Source organism: Vicugna pacos, chromosome 5 (assembly GCF_048564905.1).
Source record: "Vicugna pacos chromosome 5, VicPac4, whole genome shotgun sequence".
Taxonomy (NCBI): Eukaryota; Metazoa; Chordata; class Mammalia; order Artiodactyla; family Camelidae; genus Vicugna; species Vicugna pacos.
Window position 1 is genome coordinate 1,198,261 of NC_132991.1, and position 18,779 is coordinate 1,217,039.

The window sequence follows — 18,779 nt, forward strand, 5'->3', positions numbered from 1 at the left end:
GCACAGAATCTTCGTACATCCTGTGAACCACACAGACGCACACCGGCCACAGCTGTCTTTCAGTTCACTGTCAGGAGGGCACAGAACATGCAGCCTTACCTTCCCGTCAGCTGTCACTGCAAAGAGCGTCTGCTCTCCTCCAATGAGCTGCACGGGTCTGAGAGCTGCAAGGGCTTCACACGGAGTGGGGACTTTCACTTTGGCACCTTCGATGCCCCCAAGCTGACCCCTATGGTTATGACCCCAACCATAAATTGTCCCACTGCCTCCAGCAGAAAGAGTCCAGTCATCTGGTCGCCTGTAAGAGCATGAAATGAACAACTGCATGTGAAACACAGTTCGCTCACAGACAGCATTATTTCCTGTTTCTGACATAATCACCTGTTCATCCACTGCACAAGCTGCTCATCTTGCTCTCTTTTAAAAACGTCGTGCCTCTCATGGAGGACATCCATGTTTTCACCGTCTGCCATTAACTCGCGGATTTTCTTAGCCACCTAGACAATATTATGAGATTACAAATCAAACACTTCTCTCTCAAGAATAAAACAACTAATATTAAGGGAAGAAGACAGGAGGAATCCCCACCCGAGAATATGAGGAAATGTCAACATTGTGATTTTACGGTTAATAAGCAAAACCAATCTGTATTATACCCCATTGAAGGTATTTCAAGATGTCTAGTCAGGGGGTGGGGAATATAGCTCAGTGGTAGAGCTTGTGCTTGCCCTGCACAAGATCCGGGGTTCAATCCCCAGTGCCTCCAATAAGGGGAAAAAGAAAAAGTAATAAATACAATACAATACAATACAATACAATAAAATGCCTAGGCAGTATCATTACATCTTCAGTTTACCTAACTAAAAATAAACTGAAATTCACAGTGTCAGTTTACTCATTTTCACCTACATGGTTTTTTTCCTTGGCAGTATTTCTTGGCAAGAGGAATGTTACTGTGTCTCATAATACTGGTATCTTTTTACACTGTGGCTGAATAAAGAAAGTGGTTTGTATTCCAAAAGTCATTCCCAAACAATGTGCAGTACCTCGTCGAGAAACAGGCGGGGTAGCAGCGTTCTCCGGTCCAGGGCCACAGCGACACGGGAGGCCATGCAGTACCTTCGGAACCAGGCCCACTTGTGCGTCTCCGCACAGCAAGGGAGAGTGTCTAGTTCCAGGTCACAAGCAAGAGCTACCAGCACCTGCGGTCATCGAAAATTAACAACACAGGGCCACTCAGCAACACGGCCAACATTCATCAAAGACAGCCCCAGCACAGGCTCTGAGGGTCCCTCTCGGAACTCCTGCTCCAGGCTGACTGCCATGCGCCCAGCAAGGGTTTAAGAATCACCAGGGATGGGGACTGTTCCCACCCAGCTCCTAGGGATGCACCGGACCGCAGGACCTTGGCGCCAACAACTGCTACCATCCCTGCTGCCTCTGTCAGGGCATCTGAAAGTCCACTACTCCTCAGATCACTCGGTCACCCCTGGAGGTTCTCATGCTCAACTCCAGCGGTACCTCCCCGTCCCCAGGGATGCCCGATGTTTAACGCATGGCCCTTGACAGCCGTGTGTGTGGCTCTCCCATCGCTTCAAAACAAGTTGCGTGTCACCTTAAAGAACGGGCTGTGAAGCAGCTGCTTGCCCCCTCGTACAACAGGGTCCTCATACTCAAACTGCCTCTGCAGAGCCTCTGGAAGGCCTTTCACCAGGGCGGCAAGAGCGCTGCCTGAAAAACTCTGAAGGGAACAGCAAGATTATAATCATAATTGTACAACAAAATTACAATCAGTGTGATCAATATTTTCAAGTAGAAAAAAAATCTAAAAGGATGTAATGAACACTAAAATAAAAAAGAACAGCATGACATAAATATGAAATAAAAATGAAATAAAATAAAAAAGAACAGCATGAAAATCCACCTTAGAATGTTTGGTCTCAATTTCACGACAGCCACTCCCGGGAACCAGTTCCCTTCTGGCCTACAACCCCCCCACCCCCTGGGATGGTGAGAATGAAGCATTCTTTGAACCGTAACCACCTCATGCAGCCAAACAAAGGGGATGTGCTGATTCAGACTCAGAAAGTCCAACAGACAGAATCCAGTTCTCACAGCCATCTAAGCCCAGCCTGCCCTCAGCACAGGGGCAGTGACAGGGGCCTGGATGCCAGAGGCGGTCTCATTCTTGCGAAAAATTCCCCAACTCTCCTCAGTTATTTAGGAGTTTAAATTACTAAAGCCAACATTTTAGTCCCGAAGGGTCAGCTGTCTGGAAACTGTAACGTAATGTTTCATACCAAAGCTCTCATTTCCCCGTCGTTGTCTCCAAGTAGCCTGTTTATGTTAATTGACTGCCCAAATTCGGTTGTAAGCAGCTTCCTCAGTCTTTGAAGGGCCCACATCCTGTGACTGGCAGCTGAAATGAGCGACAGAGAGGGTCAGAGGATGACCACGGTTCCCTCGGAGCGGGACAGACCTGGAAGCACACGTGCCGTTACCTAAGGCGCTCAGCTGCGCGCAGGCCGCCAGAGATGCCGCCAGGCGGGGGACGATGCTTCTGTTTGAGGCCAGGTTGAGCCGAAAGTCCAACAGACACGTCACCAAGTCCATGGATGGACAGGAGAGGACGCAGCGATCGGAAAGGAGGTCTTTAGGGCCTGAAGAAAGACACAACATTGTAAACTGACTACACTTCAATAAAAATATACATATACAAAAAAAAAGAAAAAACAAAAAAAAGAAAGAAAGACTATGATAAACGTCCCCCCGCTGGGCCGGGCGAAGGCTCCCCAACAAGGAGACTCGCTCAGTCCAACCAACACGGGGTGGACCCATGTGGTCAGAGAAGGGTCCAGGGGCCTGTCACTGTCTAGGTCACGTAAGTACGTTCTGTACACTGACATTTTACCTGAAAAGTCAAATGGCTTAAGAATGGCAACCAGCAAGAGCAGGGGAACACTGGGTGGAGACGGGGACAGATACCCAGGCAGCTGGACAGCGGAGGTGGCTCACTGCAGCTCTGACCCTCGCCGTGGTAGGGCCCTGGGCAGCACTGGCTCCCCACACAACAGGAGAAGGCAGCCCACAAGGCGCTCAGTGGAAACGATGTGCATGTCCACCCCGCCGGGGTCAAGCCCTGGTGGCTGGAGGCCACAGGCCCCTCCTTACCCGCGGCTGGTGTGATGGGGTAGACGGTGAAGCGCCAGCCCCACCCGTTCACAGACCCATCGCTGATGAACTTCCACTTCAGCTCGTCCCCCGGGATGCGCAGCTCGCTGGACCAGTCGGACCACTCCCGGCCTGGTAGAGTGAAGAACACTGGTGTTGGGTTCACCCATCATCACATCAACACTGACTTCTTTAAACACAAAGCAGAGTCATTTGCGCCCAGTCTGGAGCACAGCCGGCTCCCCAAGCCCACTCCTCACGTGCGTTCACACCGTGCCCTCAACACACCCTGCACCAAGCAGTGGGGAAGCAGAGGGCGGGCAGGCAACGCCCGAAGGGAGATGCTCACACGCAACCATGATGCTGTGAGGGGCCTGCAGAGCCAGCCTCTACCCACACCCAGGTCAGGGGCCACGGGGAGGTTTCCTGGAAAAGGTGTGACATGACAGTGGTTCCCAGGCAACAGAAGACAAAGTCCCAGCCTTCCCCAAAGAGGGTGCACGTATGCAAAGGCACAGGGGCACCCCTGAGCCACAGGGGCAACTCAGCATGGAAAGGCCACTCTCGGGGGAAGGGAGCAGCCCCACCAGAGCCCATAAGCCACAGGAAGCAGCTGGAGAGACAGGGCTGCAGTGCGCCATCCCAACCAGGCTTCTACGTAGAAGGGCCACCAGGCAGAGGGCGGGGAGTGGCTCAGAAGGGATCCGACTGGAAGCAGAGAAACTGGGCACATCTCCCAACATGACTAAAACCACACTGACATTTGTCAAAATGCCAGAAAGAAAGCCATGCTCATCTGTGACCACATCCTTCATCCGAAGTAACGTCTTGTGAGGAAATTTCACTGGGACACAGCCAGGCCAATCATTTACACTCAGGCTGTGGCTGCCTCTGCTACAAAGGCAGAGGGGAGCAGTTATGCCAGGAAACGTTAGCGGACACTTGCTCCAGACAAAGGATAAAATAGTCTGAAGAGATCCCGAGCACATACAAATAGCTGCACTGATGATTCTAAAAAGCCCCATGGGAGAGCATTTAACAAGCCCCGGTACAGAAGGACTCACCCCTGCTCAGCCTGGGGGAGCCCATCAGCAGAGCAGGGAGAGGCCCGCAGGTGACCGCTCCCGTCTGCTTCGGCGCTCTGGCCTCCCCATGCACAGAGCACACACTCCACGTGGAGCCCAAGCCCTCACAGCGTCAATTAAAAAACAAATCCCCTTATGAAGCTCTGTAGCATGAGCCTGGCCCTCCCACACTCTTTCCAGCACCATCTCCACTGTCTGGGTAAGGCCGGCCTCCTGGACGGCCTGTGCCCCCAACAAGGACCCGCTCTTACACCGGTCACCCAGGAGTCCCACCCATCAGGGATGAGTGAGGTACAAACATCACTTAGATAATGATCTTACTGAAAGTACTGGCAGATAAAATCTGCTGTATTTTGTGGGTAATCATGTATTGTTCCTTCCTGAAATCTCACGTGAGAATGAAGTGGTAACACTCTGTTCAGTAATGGTCACTGTTCTGTTCTACAGAAGCATCTCAACCTCCCCTCCCACCTGATCGCACAGAGACGATCCGGTTGACGCCGTCCATGACTGTGAGAGGGTCGTGGCGCCGCTCTGTTGAGCACTGCCGGTCAAACTCCACCCTGAGTCCTTCTGCGCCTGGAGGACGAATGAGTAGGATACACAAAGTGACCGCTCCCAACTGGCACAGCACAGGCCAGGCCCAAAGTCGTGACATATCACGCAGAAGCAGTGAGACTAACACGATGCCTGACAGCTAATGCAGAGCAGAAAGTCAGGAAGAACTAACCTCAAAAAATAAGAACTTAAGATTGACTCCCGCTCCCCCAGCGCTGCCCGCCACAGAAGAGTCCCTGTGGTGAGACCAGAAGACACTCTCACTGGGCCGGCTGGTCTGGTGGTCTCACTTCTGGGCAAGTTCTCATGCTGCAGCCCCAGCTGCAAGACCAAGCTTTATATCCTGCCCCCTCCATTTAAAGAGCTGTATAGAATCACACCCCTCAAGCATTTAGCATTAGGTTGAGTCTTCTGCGGGACAAGTTAGACTGCAAAAGAATCAATGAAGGGCCAGATCTGGGTTATGGTGGAGGGAAGAAGTTGGCAAATCCTCTCCCCACAAAACTATAAAACCACTGAGAAATGTAAAAAAGTGATTCCAGGGCTCTTCAAATCAATTAAGGGCCAACAACAAAATGAGAAAAACTGCTGCACTCAGGCAGGGATGGGGGAGCCTGGGGCGTTCCCGCCTGGGGCTGGTCTACGGGAGCTGGAGCACAGCCCGGCCAGGACGGGCCCTGCCTCCAGGCGCGCTCTCTGGTGCAGAGCAGGGGCAGCGCCCCGGCAGAGATCCTGGGAGTCAGAGGGCACCAGGATGATGGAGAATACGCGGGAGAGCCTGCCTCTCTGCTGCCCCGAGGACTGGTGGGACTAGGCGGGTCCAGACCTGAGACCTAGCCAGAGATCTAACAGGAAGATCCCGGAAGTCAGGGAGCAGAGAAGGGTGCAGCGAGGACATCATGGTGGCCCAGGTGACCCGGGGCACATAAACTCAGGAAAGTGGGAAGAGTCGGGTACACACACAGGAAAACTGCCCAAACACTGACTTCCACGCCCTCCCTGCCCCACCCATGCAGAGATCCATCCACAGAAGGGAAAATTCAGCAGGCTTGGGCGCTACGCCAAGCAGATATGGAGCAAATCCTAGAGGTCAGGCTAGAAAACAAAAATGAAAATCAAAAAGTAAAGCCATGACATCAGCAGCTACGTGACATCGGTGGGGAGATTTCAAAGACTAATTCCAGGCATGTTATAAAACAGTCCAAGAATTGTAGCAACATTTACAAATCTTTAAAAAAAAATCAGAATCCAGATGACACAACACAATCTAAAATGTCCAGTTTTCAATAAAAAATTATAAGCGGCATAAAAACACTGGAAGTGTGAGCCGTACTCAGGAAGACAGTCAGTGAACAGAAACTGACTCTGAGGGGCCAGGGGCTGGGTCTGGAGGACACCACCTTCTCAGCAGCTGTGATAAATGCGTTCCAAGGGTTTGAGAAAACCAGAGAAGATATGATAACCAAGGAAAATGTGATAACAATGATTCAATGAAAAAAAAACACTAAAAGGAAGTTTTGAGGGTGGAAAGTACAAAGACCAAAAAGAAAAATTGACCAGCTGGATGAAACAGCAGCTCTGAAGTGGCAGAAAAAAAGAATCACCATACAACTTGAAGCCTACACAATTTCTATCACTGTCTATTTGAAGAACAGGAGAAAAAAGATTGAATAAAAATAAACAAAGTCTCAAATACCTGGGAGACAACATTAAGTATACAAACATACGCATAATGGGAATTCTGTACCTCCCCCACAAAAAAGGAGGGAAGAGAAAAAAGGGCAAAAAGTGCTTGAACAGATACAGCTCCGAACCCCAAATTTGATGAAAAACATTAATCTGCAGCTTCAAAAACTAATCAATCCCAAGTAGGATAAGCACAGAGATCCACACCCCACACACATTAGACTGAAGCTGTTGAAAACCAAAGACAAGGAGAAAAGCATGAAAGCCCCAAGAGGGAAAAAAAATTCACAAAACATGATTATGACTTCTCCTGAGAAATAATGAACACAAGAAACCAGGAGGGTGACAAATTTAAAGTGATAAAAGGAAAAAATTTCTATCAACTAAGAATTCTATATCCAGCAAAACTATCCTTCAAAAATGAAGGCAATAAATAAAAACATTCCCAAATATATGCATACTAAGAAACATAAATCCAACCACAACTATAATTACATTAAGTGTGAATGGCTTAAGCATCTCAACCAAAAGACAAAGACTACCAGGTTGGATTAAAAAAAGCAAGATCTAACTAAAAGGTGCATAACAAGAGACAAACTTTAGATTCAAAGACATAAAAGGTTGGAAATAAAAGGACAGAAAAAGATCTACCATGCGAACAATACCCATTAGGACAGCTGGAGTGGCTATACTAACATACACAAAATAGACTTTAAGACATGTTAATAGAGACAAAGAGGGACATTTCACAGTGAAAAATGGGTCAAACATCAGGAATATACAACAATTACAAAGATATGCACACTTGATAACAAAGACCCAAAACACATGAAGGAAAAACTGACAGAAATGTCAAAAGGAGACAAATCCACAATGACAGCTGGGGACCTCAAACCCACTTTCAAGAGCTGATAGAACAAGTAGACAGAAAATCAGTAAAGATACAGACAATTTCAACAAGACCACCCACCACCTTGACCTCACAGACGTTTACAGAACACCCTCCTGTGTACTTCTTCATCTGACTATTCATCTGTACCCTTTTTCACATACTTTATAATAAACCAGTAAACATAAGTAAAGGTGTCCCTAAGTTCTGTGAGATGCTCTAGCAAGTTAATTGAACCCAAGGAGGGAGTTGTGCAATTCCGTAGCTTTTCTATAAAACTATGATAGTGGATTCTATTGATGCCATGGCAGAAATGAAGCTGTTCTACAGGAAGGGCCCCCCAGTTTCCTCCCTGGGACCAGCCCCGAGTACCTGGTATCTTCACTGTGCCGCTGGAGGATGTGTCATCTGTGTAGGGATGGCTGCTCTCCACCACCACGGGCTGGGAGGACAGGCGGCCACTCTGTGAGTCTGTGGCTACGTCCTCCAACTCAGTGACACAGAGCTCCAACAACATATCAGCCACCTGTGGGAGGAAGTGGGTGACAAAGCAGGAAGGTATCAGGATGCCCTCTCTGATCCAGATCTTTCTGCAGGGACAAGGCAGAGTGGAAGATTTGGGAGTCTGAGAAATTTACTTTAAATCAGGGCTCGGTTTCCTTACCTATAAAATCAAGACAGCCCACAGCTCAGAGATGCTTGGAGAGACCCTAGGTACAAGAAGCCAGGAGGCACCTGACACACACAAAACACCCAACACGTACCAACTGATGAAACAAAAGGCCTCTGATTACAAGTTTCTCCTGATACACAACCTGGTGAGGAACGTCTCCCTCAAGAATAAAACTATCAAGCGAAGGAGCAGAACAGTGACAAAAATGACCCAGATCCTAGAAGGCACTGGGGTCAAGCAGGAGGGGGCAGGCATGGAGAGGAATGACCAAGCCACCCAGGTCGAACAGCGGTGGACTCTCTGAAATGAGGGCTACAAATATGAGCACACCTGGGGGTGTCTCTTGACCAGAGACATTGAGGGCCAGCCCCTAGTACCACATTCTCCCAACAATCCATAATGTTCTGATTGCATTTTAAAATTTTAGTGATTCACACTATTTCAATGGTTAATACTGTTGACTATAAACTCCCTGATTGCTATTTTTAAAACAAATGAGAATGTTATTATAGTAGTAACACAGTAAACTCCAAACTTTTTAATTTAGAAAAATAAAACTATTTTCTATTCTGTACTTTTCAGAAATAAATGATAATTTGTACCTACTTTTTCCTCATATCATATTAGGTAACAAATAAATTAGCCTAGTAAGTAACTTTATTAATGACTAACTAAGATCACTGCCATCTAGGCATTATCATTATAAATTCGAATGTTTCCTCTCTTTTTAAAAAAAGTCCCAAATATTAGGTGAGGGTAGGACACAGGAGTAGCATCTTGCCACTGGACAGGTATGTCTGAAGACAGTCCCATCTTTGCTTCTGTCTCCCTCTGAATCTGAGACATTGACATCATCAAAGCTGAATGCACAGCCCACCAGGGTTCTTCTGGGGTTTAGAAACTTTCTCTGCAAAGCCAGTCAGTCCCCTAGGAGAGACAAATATGCTCTGAGGAGAGGGTGACAGAGGGGTCACAGATGCGGTTCTGCCCTAAGAGCGCGCAGGATCCAACATCATTTCTCCCACCCATCAGCAACCTGAGTGCCTTTGAGGCACTTATTGACCTCTGAGAGCCTCAGTTTCCTTATCTGTAAACAAAGGGAACACCTGTGTTCCATGCTGAGCGAAGGCACCGAGAACCAAGCCTCGTAGGTGTGTATAGACAAATGCTGGGCATCACTACTTTAAATCCAAGTTCTTCTCATTCATCCTTTCCTCTCACAAATGCAGCAAACTTGTGAAAACAACATTTTGCTTATGGCAATTCACCTTGACGCAATCTCTGACAATCAGCCAATCAACTCGCCTCAAAAAATTAGAAAGTAGGAAACCTGTAACTTTTTAGTTCCTCCTGAATGCAATTAAAAAATAACATGCCCCTAAAGTAGCTCCCAAACCATAACTATGATTTCAAGACCACTCGGCCATACCAAGTACTTTATGGTTATGGTGGTGGTGGTGGTGGTGGTGGTGATACGGAGCTCAGAGGAACACTGACGACACACCTGCACAGAGCACATGGCACCGGCCTCCCTGACACGGCCAGCTCTGGAAAGGCAGAGAACAAGGCCACTGATAAGCAAGAGCCCTTCAGGAAGCCTAACGGCATCAGGACCGCTCAGCTCTGTTTCTAAGAGATATTGATATAGTTCTGACCGTACACCCTAGACTAGCCACATGCAGCTACTGAAATTTAAACTCATTAAACAGTTAAATAAAATGAGAACTTCAGTGCCTCAGGTGTACTAACTACATTTCAAGTGCTCAACAGCCTATGTGGCTGGTGGCTACCAGATACAGAACACCACCACAGCCGGAAGTCCACAGAACCCAGTGTTAGCAAATATTAAAACCTATTTTAAATAGTTAATAGTTAAAATACTGTGGTATTGGAGCATAAAAAAATTAGATTAATGGAACAGAGAAGAGTCCATAAAGGGACCCAAAAACATACAGAAATTTAGAATATGATAAAAGTGGTCTTCAAATCACTGGAGAAAAGATGGATAATTCAATAAATGATGTTGGGGCAAGATGTTTACCATCTAGGAAAAAAAGAGTTGAATCCCTACTTTACCTCTCAAAAAGGTAAATATAATAACAAATTGAATCATAAAATCAATTAGAAGCAACCAAGGAGAAATCTTTAAACAATATCTGTTGGTAGCATATTTTCAGCAATAACACAAAATCCGGAAGTCATAAATGAAAAAAACTGGTAGATCCGATTTTGTAAAACTTAGACATTTCTAAATTCTAAAATATCAAAGAGATTTCAAAATGTAAAGTGAAAAGTCACTGCAGCACAGGAGACAGAGGTGGGACTCGTTTTTCCTGGGAGCCCTTCGAGTTCAGGACGGGGGCAGCACCTCCCACCTGCCCGCCCGCAGCTCACCTGGGGGTAGGCGGTGCCCATGCCGGACAGCACGGCTGAAAGCACGTCCTTGCCCTTGTCCCCCGCCCGGCTGCACACAGACAGCTTGAGCAGGTCCACCAAGACACGCGTGTCGTCCGCGACCAGCAGACTGGTGAACTCATCCAAGGACTGAGGTTCTGGGCCTGATGCTTTATTTTGGCTTTCAACATCCTAAGAAGTCCAACAAATAAAATGAGGAACAATGTGTCCAGAGATAAACAGTCACCAGTTAACCCATAAACTCCAAGGATACAAGATGACCACTCGAGGAATAAGGGACTTGATGAGGCATTTAAGACCATGAAATACCGTGAAATAAGACATTACAGGCCCCTAAAGTCTCCACCACCACGTACTACGCTTTCAGGACCAAGTAACTATTTTATGAATTACCCACAGCAGCTGTCAGAAGGAATGACAATTTACACTGTGATCAAGTTCACAGCACAGGTGTTCTTTATAAAGGGAGACTTGGAATGAAGTCACACCACTTAAAATCTATCCCCTGCCCCCATCCATAGGGGATGATTGGGAGTTTTCTATCAACTAAATTTGTACATGGTACTTTTACATTTTTCTCCTAGACCTTCTTCATAATTCCTTCCCAGGATCTTATTTAACAGACGCACTGGTGTGTAACACATTGCCCATAATCTCTTGTTCCCAAGGCTCTTTGAGAAAGAAAACGTCCCCTTTTACTTCCTATTCACAATGTGTCAGTTAAAACACACCACACCTGAGGTCACTGAGCTCTCCTCCACATCAGCAGAGGAAAGGGGCCGCCCGTCTGCATCTCTGCCCCCTCCTCCACCCCACCTCCTAAGGGTGCCCCACCCGGGACAGCCTGCTGCCCACCACACAAGAGCCTCTTGGACGCTGGCAGTGGGACTCAGCATACAGAAAGGAACAGGGAGCCGTCAGAGCTGGGAAATCCCGTAGCTTTTGAGCTCAGGAGTGGGAATCACTGAGACCCCGTGCTGATCAGGGGAGGACCTGGTTCCTTTCAGTCCCACAGGCAGAGTCCAGCTCACCAGAGGAAGAACAAGATGGTGGAGATGCCACCTTCTCTCCTCCCTTGCTTCTGGGATCTTGGCGAAACCTGCCTGACAAACACAACTGAGCTGGGGCAGCACAAGTCCCACCAGGAACCTTAAGCGGAATGGGACCCATCCGATATGCAAGTGCCACCAGTACCCAAGGTGGCCCTAGAAACCAGCGCTGAGGTGGGAGCACTGTTTCTTCCTATAAAGAAACAGACCCTGCTCCCACCTCCGAGTGAAGACCCAGGGAATCAGCACGTGAAACTCATCAAAATCTCACTTGCTGAAGAGCAGCAAAACCATTTGGTGAAATATACAAATTGTATACAACAAGCAAGAAACAGTCCCAGCATTTTTTTGGTGGGGGTATTTGAGGAAAAAAAAAGAGACAGAGAGAGAGAGAGAGAGAGAGAACAAGTCCCAGGGAATTGCTAAAAAATATCACTAGCTACATATCCCTGAATATGAGTTATCACCCAAAGCTAACATGAAAATTCCTCTGCCATAATTTATGCATCAAATCAAAACTGCAATGGTAGGAACTTAGGGGTATATAACCTGGGTAATGTCTGTGTCTCATGAATTGGTGGGAAAGAAATGATACCATCCCTCTTCTCCCTAAAAGCAAAAATTTCCCACAATTCAGAATAATTTCTGCATTAAACCCTCATCCTAGAAGACTGCCAAGTATCAGAAGCTGAGTTCAGACACCTACTTTATAAATAGCAAATTTCTTATTACCACAGATGGTTATGAATAATTCCCATAGGACATAATTTTGTCAGCAGCAACACCACAATAAGTCAAGAGTTCCAAATGTAATTGAAAATAATGTGTGCTTGTTCCCAAGCTGGATGTGCTGGAGGGCAGACAGCATGGGCAGGGAGAGGCGGCCTGGCACAGGACGCACCTCAACAGGCTCGGGAGGGCGCCCGCCTGGGAGGGTGGCTGGTGTGACAGAGCCACGCCAAGTGGAAGGTGTCCCTGCTTTGGGCCAGCTGGCCTGGGCGGTAGGGTGGGGGAGGTCACAGGTCAAGCAGGTGAGAGGTCATCCCTGCAGAGGGCAGACTGGTTTTGAGTGCCAGAAGCTGTGCAGGGGAAGGAGGTGCCCATGTGGGAGAGGGAGGCAGGCTACCTAAGGGGGAGCTACGGAACTGTCCGTAAGGGGCCAGGCTTCTCATTTTCAGAGAAAAGAGTTATATATACAGAAAAGTGGGAAACTAGAATGATTCCTTACAGTTATTAGAATTGACTGGACTGCTGGGAACCAATGGTTTTCAATATATGTAGATATATAACAAAACAAGTATTAATATAACCCACTAACTTACTGTGTGGGTACACGCACGCACGCGCGCACACACACACACCCCCAGCTCTATCTACTAAAAGAGTTGTGACCAGCAACCTCCCAACAGCAATGAGCACGTGAATGCCCAGATCTTGGCTTCTAAATACCACTCCCCACTAAAAACAACGAAGACTTCTTGGAGGAACATCTAATTTCTGTGCTGGAGCATAAAACATCTTGTTGAACCTAGAATTTTGTGTTGTGCCAGGAAACAAAGAAATAAAAGAGTGATGGGAACATGTTAAAAGAACATATAAAATTGTACCAAATATTTTAAAAAGTATTAACATCAATCCTTCACAAACTCTTCTAAAAAACAGAAGAAGGAACACTGCCTAACTCACTCTAGAAGACCAGTGTTAGTTACAGTGTTACCCAAACCAGGCAAAGACATCATAAGAAAACTGCAGCTCAGTGAGCCTTATGAACACAGGCACAAAAACCAGCAAAAAAACAAAGCAACCCAGCAACATATAAGAGGATTATACACCTAAAATACAGAAAGGGAGAGAGCAAGGATAAACCCTGTGGCGTTGGACTGAAATTGAAAGTACTGGTTTGAACCACTCATGCTTTTCACTATATAGGTGATGTCAAGGGAGAGACTTGGCGTAAGCGGGCGTGCATGTGCGTCTGTTTGCTGAGAGGGCCTAAACCCAGGACACCCAGGAGGAATCAGCTTACCAAGCTCCCAGATCTTGTTTCTAAATTCTATGATCAACCAAAAGGAACCAGGGCTCCTTGAGAGAAATGGTTGATTCTGGGGCAAGGCCAGGGCAGGTGGATGAGTCTGGAACACGCTATTGTGCCAGAAAGTAACGAAATGCTCAAAGAATTATGGGGAGACGTCAGAAGGACAAAGCAGCAGAAACGGGCTCCCAACGGCCAAGTCTGGGACAATCTGGGTGTCAAATGATGAGAGCGATGCGTGTCATTATTTGAGTAAAACAGGATCCCATGAATCTATACCAACGCAGACAGAGGAGACGAGAAGGGAAAGCTCTCCCTTACAGAAGAAGAACAACGACGACAGTCCAAAAAGAACGATGAACTCTGAACAACGACCACAGAACCACCACCAGAGCGATAACGGACTCGGCTAGAATCATCACAGGTACTACAAACTGGTAGACGAAAATACGATGAGGGACAAGGTATCCGCATAGGCTCAAAGTGCTTCCCCATGAATATTTATTACCATTCTTCTCCTAACTTCCAGCGGGGACACCTGGCAGATACTCCTGATCAAGTGGTAAGACTTCACACCCCAAGTTACGCAGCACATCACACACCCACTGGGATGCAGCGGAAAGCACTCTGCATCATTCCTGTGGTGTTTCTGACAAAAGGAAGGACTGAAAAAGTGTTGCATACTGAAGACCAAAGAGACCACACTCAGCCCTGGGCTGGGTCCTACTGATAAAGAATGCTAATGGGACAGCGAGCAAAACCTGAGTACAGTTAGAGAACGCAGGTGGACGGCACACAGGAGTGTACGGTGCTCTATTTCTACACCCTACTTCTACAACTTGTGTGTACATTTAAGATTATTTCAAAATAAAATGGTAAAGAAGAAAGCCCTTTGACCTCTTTGGTTTTGGTCATGGTTTCTGCAATGATGCTGGCAGCTCCTGGGTCATCTGTCACCGGGATAAATGGCCGAGAAGAAGCTGAGGAAGCAGACGGGGTCACTGCGGAGGGGGTCACAGCATCCTCAGAAGAGACAATCTAGTTCAGAAACAGAAAAGGAGAGACTCAGCAGCACGGCACACTTCCCACCCACCTCCAAAAGCCTTTTCTAAAAGGGCCAGCTGGCATATTCCAGACTTTACAGACTTAACAAGGCATTTACACCACCAGTCACCACCTTCGATGGGATCTGGGACAGCCCTGCAAAGCCAAGCACATTCATGTATCAGGAAAACCTATTAATATTCACAACAGGTCACATGAAGATGACTAAAATGAGCTCACATCTCTTCCTCCAAACTAAGTTACAAAAACTTTTAGCTTTCAGAGTTTTCAGGGTTCAGAGCTCCAGATAAAGGACTGTGGACTTGAGGGGAGGGTATAGCTCAAGTGGCAGAGCGCATGCTTAGCATGCACGAGGTCCTGGCTTCAATGTTCGTTAAAAAAAACCCAAATAAACCTAATTACCTAATCCCCCCCAAAAAAATACATTAAAAAAAAAAGGACCGTGGACTTAGCATTTAGCAGCTTTTTAAAAGAATAATCTATTTCTATTTAAGCACTAAAAGCCTCCTTTTTAAATAGAGTATTTTCTCATTCAAGCCAAAAATCATAGCAGCAGGTAGAAAAACACTCTGAATTAAGGGAGAGAATGAAATACATGTCACTAGACGTGAAGCAGCTGCCTCCTCCTCCCTGACCTAAGGCTGCATCATCGCTCTCCCGTGCACTTTTACCTCTCCTCTCTTTTCCTGCCATGGATTTGGACTCAGCCTGTCTTCAATATCCACAGCCAGCACACATTCCTCTCCATTCATGGGACTGGCCATGGCAGACACATCGGAAGGGGGTGCCGAGGAAGAGAACGAGGGACACTCCACCGGGGCGACCATGCCGGCCGGCATCAGGGCCCCGACCACGGCGTCTCTGTCAGGAGAGAAAGCCAGGCCTGGGGAAGCTGCCCATCACCACCGCGGGGCAGCAGGGTCGGGGCAGGACAAGCACTCAACAGAGCACTCAATTTATAGGATAAGTATAAAAGAGTTTTAGAAAAAACTTGAATGTTATTAGTATGTATTCCCTGGCTAAAAGCTAAAATATTCAGTCCTGATGCTACTTATTGAATGGCCACAGTGATGACAGGGGAGAAACTGCCAACATAAAAATCCAAGCAGGAAAAGCCTCTGACTGTCCCTGTGAAATCTCCCTGGGCTGGCGGAGGTTGAGGGTAATTTTGTGTTTAGTGAAAGCTGACCACCAAGGGTGCCTCATGCGAGGCAGCAAGGACTAGCGTCCTCTCAGTGACTGAGTCAAGCTCCGGTGCAAGTATTTCTTTCTATTCATCAGGCCTGTAACCAGGATGCACGGACAGGTGGGCCACTTCCTCAGGCTGTGAGAAAACAGGAGAGGAAGGACGGAAAAGGTAACACTGGCCAAACTCTGCCCCATCAAGACTGAAGGGGAGGACAAGGGCCTGAAACCTTACTGAGTACTAGTATCAACTGATTCTTCCTCTCACCACACCCCCAAATATGTTTAGAGGTTACTGGCCATAAGGAATAATGAAAATGTTCTTTAACTTGATTTTTTAATTCACATTTCAACTTCATTCAAGAAAGCACAAAGATACCATCATTCACAATGTTTAGAGATGATAACCTAACAATCTCCTAGACAGTTGATCAATCAAAAAATTACAAAAACCCAATGCTTACATAATTGTGTGATTTCAAAAGTCAGCCTACCTGGCATACATGATTTGCAGGGCCGTCAGTATATGAGACAAAGCCTGCTGTTTGGCCAGATTTCCATCTAATGAGAGGAGAATCTTGGCAAGAGAAGGGCGATTTGCTTTAGAATTATTTGCACCACTGATTTTATTACTGGCAGCAGAAGAATCAGCATCTGAAGGCACACCTGAAAAAGAAAAATAAAGTTTGGGTTCAATTCTTAAGATTACAGTTTGCTCTATTTCTGTAACTTGACCTGTAATTTGTAAAATGCACTGCAGTATGCATTTTCCTTTTTCACAGATTAAGTATCGGGTTCATTATTGTCTTTCAGAGTTTGAAAAAACTTTACTTCTCTACTTTCAGAAAAGGTTCACTACAATTGCAAAAAGATGTAAATCCTGCAGAACACACTTACAGCAATTTAGCTGTACATACGTCAGCTATGAAAACACTGCTACAGTAACTGTGTGTTTACCTTCATTGAAATGCAAGACAAAAAATAATCCAAAACAATAGTGAAAAGACATGATTTCACAATATGCAGTATTGGGCACATGTTTCAGTTCACTGCCCTCAGGGTTCCCAGACTTCAGCAGAGGGAAGGAACCAGGTGGAGCCCAGTGGTCTCTCCAGGCACAAGAGGCAGAGCTCAGAGCCAGGGAGTCCAATGTGGCCAGAGCTCACAGGACTGGATGCAAGAGCTGCCCAGAGAGCCCTCTGGAGACGTGCAGGTGCCCCCCTCCCCAACCCAGCTGAGGATGCAGCAGAAGCTGATGGGCGCCTACATGAGAGGGCACTGCCCAAAGCCAGAAAAGAACTGCAGAAAAGGACTGTGCTGGGGCATGCCGGCTGGGAGGGCACAGAGGGCCCGGCATGGTGCCTGCTCCCATCAGCCAGGTGGGAAGACCTCACCGTTCACCAGGCACTGAGCAGACCACCCAGTGGTGCGGAACAACTAGCCCGAGACTAACATCAGGTCTGAATTCACTTAACAAATCCAAAGCCAAGACCCAAAGGGATCAAACTACTTCAGAGTAACTTAATTATGTCTAAGCTCAAGAAAGTTTATAGACATACAAAGATCTCCAGAAACATTCAGAGTAAAATTTACAATGTTCAGCATTAAATAAAAGTTACCAGGTGGGCAGAAAGGCAAGAGAGAATATCTGTGATTCAGAAAGAAGAAAAATCAATAGATCTGAACAATCCAGAACTGACACAGATGTTACACTCAGCAGGAAAGTTAAAACACTTACTGTATCTGTATTACATATGTTCAAGAAGAGAACCAGAGACATGGAAGATAGAAAAATACCCAAATCAAATTTCTACGGGAGGATGGGGGGGATGGGTGTAACTTGTGGTAGAGTGCGTGCTTAGCAGGCACGGGGTCCCAGGTTCAATTCCCAGTACCTTCACTGTAAAGAATAAAAATAAAAAAATAAAACACACTTTAAAAATAATAATTTTTGACTAAACTTCAATTAAAACAAAGAGTTAATAGGTGACTGAGTTTCTTAAAAAAATAATTCTAGAGAGGAAGCTACAATGTCTATGATCAAAATAGTTTGGTAACATTAACAGCATACTAGAAAATGAAGGAAAGATTAGTTTATTTGAAGATATAGCATAGAAACTATCCAAAATGAAATACAGAAAAAAAGTTAAAAAATGAACAAAGTGTCAGTTATCTGTGGGATAACTTCAAGAGACCTAATATACGTGAAACTAGACCTCCCAAAAGAGAGGGGAGAGAAAGGTACAGAAAAAATTTTTTGAAGAAGCAATGACTGAAAATTTTCCAAATTTGATGAAAATTATAAACCCAAAGATCCAAGAAGCACACTGAACTACAGGTACACAAACCATGAAGATAAAAACCAGGAAAATCAAGAGAAAATCCTGAAAGTAGTCTGAGATAAAAGACGTGTTAGGTACAGAAGAGCAAAGATAAGAATGACAGCAAATTCTCAGTGAAAACAATGTCAACCCCCAATTTCACACCCAGCTAAAATATACTGTGAACACAGCAAAACAATGATGAGTTCAGACATAAAAAGCTGAAAGGATGAACCCCAGATCCGAGCTACAAGACATAATAAAGGAAGTCCTTCAGGGAGAGGGAAAATGGTGCCAGATGGAAGCCTGGGTCTCTGTCACAGAGGAATGAAGAGCACTGGAAAAGGTAACCACATGAGCAAATACAGAGACGTTCTTATTATTTACTCTATTTAAAGAGATAACCTAATGTGTAAAAAAACTGATGAAAAATACTACCAAGTTTACAACATACACAGAAATTTATAACAATAGCACAAAAGCAGGAAGGGAAGAAATAGAAATATACTAATGTATGACTCATTTACTACACATGAAATAGCGTAATATTACCTGAAGGTAGACTATGGTAAGTTACATGCGCATGATACACATCCTAAAGCAATCACTAAAATAACATTAGAGCTCAAAGAAAACAAAGAAGAAAAAAT

General features: G+C 46.1%; 1 protein-coding gene across 6 annotated transcripts in view; it reads right to left on the reverse strand.

Annotated features, from left to right (window-relative positions):
* Positions 1-18,779, reverse strand: part of HERC2 (HECT and RLD domain containing E3 ubiquitin protein ligase 2) — a 177,455-nt gene that overhangs the window by 22,621 nt on the left and 136,055 nt on the right. For 5 of the 6 annotated variants that reach the window (XM_072960744.1, XM_072960747.1, XM_072960746.1 and 2 more), the window contains exons 66-78: positions 16,303-16,474; positions 15,295-15,484; positions 14,456-14,596; positions 10,457-10,648; positions 7,762-7,915; positions 4,728-4,835; positions 3,172-3,303; positions 2,502-2,660; positions 2,301-2,419; positions 1,616-1,741; positions 1,047-1,202; positions 382-497; positions 100-298 (exon numbers count right to left, since the gene is read on the reverse strand). In XM_072960744.1, the coding sequence (XP_072816845.1) occupies positions 100-298; positions 382-497; positions 1,047-1,202; positions 1,616-1,741; positions 2,301-2,419; positions 2,502-2,660; positions 3,172-3,303; positions 4,728-4,835; positions 7,762-7,915; positions 10,457-10,648; positions 14,456-14,596; positions 15,295-15,484; positions 16,303-16,474 (1,964 nt within the window). The remainder of the gene's footprint in view (positions 1-99; positions 299-381; positions 498-1,046; positions 1,203-1,615; positions 1,742-2,300; positions 2,420-2,501; positions 2,661-3,171; positions 3,304-4,727; positions 4,836-7,761; positions 7,916-10,456; positions 10,649-14,455; positions 14,597-15,294; positions 15,485-16,302; positions 16,475-18,779) is intronic. The other variant, XM_072960749.1, reaches the window with a different exon arrangement.